Below are 6,000 nucleotides of genomic sequence, written 5' to 3'. Positions count from 1 at the left end.
TTACTTTTTTTTATTAATGAATAATAAAGAGTTACACCGCGTAATCTTGTAAATTCTATGAAAGTTCCAATTAATTTGTCAAAATAAAATAGAAACTTTATACTAATTATTAAGAAGTTGCACTGAGCTTTATAATTCAGTGGAATTATTCCGTTTTCTCTGCCACAAAATCTTGGGACCTGGGTGCAAATCTTCACTATCACTTATAGTAACTTTGCAAAAGGAAAAAACAAAAAAACAAAAAAAGGAAGTTGCCATGCAACTTCTTATCAAATTTTTTTTAAAACAATATATACAAGAGGTTGTAGCTACAATCTACAATATCTACAAAGACAAAGTTCTCCAATTGCTCTTAGCGTTACTCATGATTTCCTATACCTTCCTCCCAAAAGAAAAGACACTGATTCTGTCATTGCACTCTTATTATTATTTTTTCAACTAAGCTATCTTTCTACATTTTAGCCTCCCCCTCTTTCTCTGTGCACTTATTAACCTCCATTGTCATGTCTACTTTGGGGTTGCCAAAATCCGACGAGATTGTCATATGTGATGAAGTCTGGTCGGTCTCCAATAATATCCCCAAGCGGAGATGGCGGTTGGCTATCACTGTCATATACTTCACCACGGTTCTTGTTTCTTTGACCAAGAAAGTTCTTGACAAAGATGGCCCTCTGTTGCGCACTCTTTCTTATGTTTCTATAGACGTGCAGGACAAATCCGTTCCTTCCTTGCTCGGTGTTGATCCAAAAAAGCTCGGTGACATGGTAAGGAACAAAAACTTTGAGACTTTGAGTAAGTTTGGTGGAGTTAAAGAACTTGCTTTCATTCTTCAAACTAATGTAAAAAATGGTATTAAGGGTGATGAGGCTGATCTTATTCAGAGACAGAATATTTTTGGTGCCAATAAATACCCAAAACCACCAGCTAAAAAGTTTCTCAGATTTGTGTATGAGGCACTTAAAGATACAACAATTTTAATACTTTTGGCATGTGCTATGCTCTCTCTTGCCTTTGGAATCAAGCAACATGGCTGGAAAGATGGTTGGTATGATGGTGGGAGTATCATTGTTGCTGTGTTCTTGGTCGTTGCTGTCTCAACAGGGAGTGACTATAAGCAATCAAGGGAATTTCAGAAACTCTCAACTAAGAGCAGTGATATAAGAGGGGAAGTTGTCAGAGATGGGAGGCGCCAACCTGTATCGATATTTGATGTCGTTGTGGGTGATATTGTATGCTTAAAGATTGGTGAACAGATTCCTGCGGATGGGTTGTTCTTGGAAGGACATTCCTTGAAGGTGGATGAGTCTAGCATGACTGGTGAAAGCGATCCTATTCAGATTGATGAAAGGAATCCCTTTATGTTATCAGGCACAAAGATCACGGATGGCTTTGGCTTCATGCTTGTCACTTCTGTAGGCATGAACACCGCGTGGGGTGAGATGATGAGTTCAATAAACCGTGAATTGAATGAGGAGACACCATTGCAAGCACGCCTCAACAAGTTAGCTTCTTATATTGGGAAAGTTGGGCTGGTGGTGGCTGCACTTGTCCTTGTTGTTATGCTCATTCGCTATTTCACAGGGAACACCAAAGATGACAAGGGAAACAAGGAATTCAATGGTAGCAAGACCAAGTTTGATGATGTGATGAATGCAGTACTGAGCATTGTGTCTGCTGCTGTTACTATCATTGTGGTGGCTATTCCTGAAGGCTTGCCTTTGGCTGTTACTCTAACTCTGGCGTATTCTATGAAATGTATGATGGCTGATCATGCTATGGTCAGAAAACTATCTTCTTGTGAGACAATGGGCTCGGCCACAATAATTTGCACAGATAAAACAGGCACTCTTACACTAAATGAAATGAAAGTTACAGAATTTTGGCTTGGAAAGGAGGCCATGGAAGATGACAATTATTCTAATTTGGCAGGTAATATACTCAAACTACTACAACATGCAGTTGGCTTAAACACAACTGGTACGGTTTACAAACCAAATTCTACATCAGTTCCTGAGGTTTCTGGCAGCCCAACTGAGAAAGCCATTCTTTCTTGGGCTGTATTTAATTTGGGTATGAATATTGAAGAAGTAAAGCAAGATTATCACATAATCCATGTAGAGACATTCAATTCTGCGAAAAAGAGAAGTGGAGTTTTGGTGAGGAATACCAATGAGAAGACCATTCATACTCATTGGAAGGGAGCTGCTGAAATGATATTGGCTATGTGTTCAGCTTATTATGATAGAGCAGGGGTGCTAAAAGTAATGGATGAAGAAGAAAGGTTACAACTTGAGACTATTATCAAGAATATGGCACAAAAAAGCTTACGATGCATTGGCTTTGCCCATAAAGAAGTTACAGAAGAAAGTGGACAACCAATTGAGAAGCTTGAAGAAAATGGGCTAACATTATTAGCGTTAGTTGGCATGAAAGATCCATGTCGACCAGGAGTTAGTACAGCTGTGGAGTCTTGTAAAGCTGCTGGGGTGAATGTCAAAATGATCACTGGTGACAATGTGCACACAGCAAAGGCAATAGCTTTTGAATGCAAGATTCTCAATCCTAATGAGGATTTAGGTGATGAAGCTGTAGTAGAAGGGGAACAATTCAGGAATTACTCACCTGAAGAAAGAGTGGAAAAAGTCGATAAAATCCATGTAATGGCCAGGTCATCCCCTATTGACAAGCTTCTGATGGTACAGTGCTTGAAGCAGAAAGGTCATGTGGTTGCAGTCACAGGTGATGGAACCAATGATGCTCCTGCTTTAAAGGAAGCTGGTGACAATGTGCACACAGCAAAGGCAATAGCTTTTGAATGCAAGATTCTCAATCCTAATGAGGATTTAGGTGATGAAGCTGTAGTAGAAGGGGAACAATTCAGGAATTACTCACCTGAAGAAAGAGTGGAAAAAGTCGATAAAATCCATGTAATGGCCAGGTCATCCCCTATTGACAAGCTTCTGATGGTACAGTGCTTGAAGCAGAAAGGTCATGTGGTTGCAGTCACAGGTGATGGAACCAATGATGCTCCTGCTTTAAAGGAAGCAGACATTGGGCTTTCCATGGGGATCCAGGGAACTGAAGTGGCAAAAGAAAGCTCAGATATAGTCATCTTGGATGATAATTTTACCACTGTGGTTACAGTATTGAGGTGGGGAAGGGTTGTATATAACAACATTCAAAAATTTCTTCAGTTTCAGCTCACAGTGAATGTTGCTGCCCTTGTCATCAACTTTGTTGCAGCTATTTCTTCAGGTAAGGTCCCACTAACTGCAGTTCAACTATTATGGGTGAATCTAATAATGGACACATTAGGAGCTTTAGCCTTGGCTACTGAGAAACCTACTAATGATCTTATGTCAAAGCCGCCTGTTGGTCGATCAAAGCCACTTATAACCAAAATCATGTGGAGGAATCTCATGGCACAGGCTGTGTATCAGGTAACCACCTTATTGGTTTTACAATTTAGGGGAAAATCCATCTTTGGTGTAAATGAGAACGTTAAGAACACCCTCATTTTCAATACTTTTGTCCTTTGCCAAGTTTTCAATGAATTTAATGCAAGAAAATTGGATAAGAAGAATATATTCAAAGGGATACTTAAGAATAAGCTGTTTTTATCAATTGTTGGGATCACCATAGTTCTTCAACTGGTGATGGTGGAATTTCTGAATAGGTTTGCCAATACTGAGAGACTTGATTGGGGGCAATGGGGTGCTTGCATTGGACTTGCAGCTTTGTCTTGGCCGATTGGTTGGCTTATAAAGTGCATCCCAGTTTCAGGCAAGAAGTTGGCAAACAAAAGAGCTTCTCCATCCTGAACGACTAGCCATGATCAGCTCTTACCAAGACATACTTTTCATATCTTCCTTTGTTTAATATAAGTGCCAGAAAATTTTTAGGCACTCTACTATTCATCATGCATCCCTCTCAATAGTTTCTTAATTTTAGTTATGTAAATATCAATTTAGTTACTGCATATTACCAGTTCATGTCATGAATTGTAATTTCTTGAATAGTAAATTATAAAAAGATATATACGTTAAAGATGTCTATGGTTCGTTGCTATTGTTTTCATTTCGGTATTCATGATGGTCTTAAACTTGAGATAAAGTAATTGCTAAGATCTAACCAGAATCTACCTTTTGTAATGGTTATCTTTTTCTTTTCTTTTCTTTTCTTTCTTTAATACGTGCAGATATAGTGCTAATTATTTGACTAGAAGCTTCCAGTTAGCCTCTAATATAAGCTTTAAACACACCAAGGAGGGAAGAATGATAAAACCAGGGTGAACTTGATAACCTTAAACATAATGAGGAGAAAGAATCATCATTAGTGTGAATTAGGGAAAGGGGAAACTGGGAAAGGGGATGGATAAGCCACATACTGTGTGAAGATAATTCAAGATGAGACTGCAGGCGAGGGTTCTTATATAACTTTTTTTTTTTTTGTTGCTTTTCCACCGGAGATGAGATTCTGTTCAAGCTAAACCTCCTCACACTTATTTTGAATTAGGGGCTTGCCTCTCCCTCTCTCTCTATCTCCTGTGTCCATCTCCTGTCAAGTGTGCTCCCTGCCACACTACTCTCATAGCAACTGTATAAAAGCAATGTATTAGATGGAAAACAGGAAAATCAGTTGATGCTGAAGAAACAATTCAGTGATTTGGTTGCAAATGGTGTTTAGATTCCTTCCAAATAAACAAGCCATCTTGGGCACCATTAAATACTTTATAACAAAATTGCAAATCTAACAGGATATCCATTTTTAAGCTTCCTCTTCAAAGATCATAGTCATACATTATGATTTCTTTTTCTTAAATTTCGTTGTTAGTTCCCTACTCTTGAGCTAAAAGCTAACTAACAGTATTGCACGGTTATCTTCAGCATTTTGTAATATGAACTTGCAGGGTTACTGTAATCGATGTGCAATAATTCATATTCCACATATTTATTGCCAAGGCTATAAAGAAAACTATAGCAAACTACATTTGATTATCATTTTGCATAAGCCAGAGGAAAATCTGCTTGCCTGGTAAAAATTTGTGACAGATGGTCTTGATTTCCCAAAGACTGAGGAGAAGCTCAACCCAACTATCATAGCAGTCTGGCAAAAGATGAGTCAAACAACTTGCTTTAGCTTTCATTGAATATTAATCCAAACCATGGTGCATTAATCTGGGCCACATTTGGAGTACCAAACCTGCACACATAACCTAGTATTTATTCATAATACATGCCTAAAAAATTATTCATTTTCCTCCAACCACATAGTCAAACATATAATAGCATTCATTGAAGTATAAGACACCTCAACAACCAATTCGGAGCACAATCTGATGATTATGATTCTTTCAGAAACCCACAAGACAGAAAAATAGGTGAATCTACAAATGGAGCAACCTCTTTTACACTTTAGGTATCAACAGACCAACAATGCAACAAGCTGCATAAGGAATGCTGCAATCCATGAAGATCCTGCAGCCCTTCCTTGGTTTTGAAACAAGCATGATGCCTAGCTCCCTCAATCATCTTGAAAAAGGGCCCACATTAAAAATTCAACCAAATGCGTACTTGGGCAAATAAGTTGTTAGGAGTGAACTGGTACTGTCAAATTCCCTCATTGATTTCATTTCTGTCCAAAAAATCAATTTCCATCATTAAGAAGTTGTTACTCACCAAATCCAGATTCTGTAATTCCTTCTTTTCTTTTAAACGTCAAGAAGAAGAAAATAATTTTATGAGCCATTTCTATTTAGGATCAAGTTTTACAGTAGCACACAATTAATTTTAGAAGCCATGTTTATTTAGGATCAAGTTTTACAATAGTACGCTATTAATTTGATATCTAAAAAAGGTATGATTAAGAGTTCATTGACTCGAGCCATAAGGGGGCACTTTCTCTTTTTCTTCAAAGTTTACAAATAAATGGTTATTAACATTCCTTTATAGCCTATTTTCAAACAGGATCAAGCATTAGATAAGAACAACATTAATATGG

The 6,000-nt window shown here is 37.9% G+C and overlaps 1 protein-coding gene across 1 annotated transcript; it reads left to right on the top strand.

The window, feature by feature from the left end:
• The first annotated feature begins 339 nt into the window (after positions 1-339).
• Positions 340-4,017, top strand: LOC115979390 (putative calcium-transporting ATPase 13, plasma membrane-type). Its single transcript, XM_031101417.1, has 2 exons — positions 340-2,577; positions 2,848-4,017. The coding sequence occupies exons 1-2, from the start codon at positions 504-506 to the stop codon at positions 3,819-3,821; spliced, it is 3,048 nt and encodes a 1,015-aa protein (XP_030957277.1). The 5' UTR covers positions 340-503; the 3' UTR covers positions 3,822-4,017.
• The last annotated feature ends 1,983 nt before the right edge of the window (positions 4,018-6,000 follow it).

The sequence above is a fragment of the Quercus lobata genome, chromosome 3, assembly GCF_001633185.2.
Source record: "Quercus lobata isolate SW786 chromosome 3, ValleyOak3.0 Primary Assembly, whole genome shotgun sequence".
Lineage (NCBI taxonomy): Eukaryota > Viridiplantae > Streptophyta > Magnoliopsida > Fagales > Fagaceae > Quercus > Quercus lobata.
This window is presented reverse-complemented; position numbering and strand designations above follow the sequence as displayed.

Bases quoted from the DNA above. Each gene is read 5' to 3' on its own strand.
- LOC115979390 (XM_031101417.1), top strand. From the start codon at position 504: ATGTCTACTTTGGGGTTGCCAAAATCCGACGAGATTGTCATATGTGAT. The intron at 2,578-2,847 runs GTGATGAAGCTG...ATGAGGATTTAG, and splicing joins CAATCCTAATGAGGATTTAG to GTGATGAAGCTGTAGTAGAA.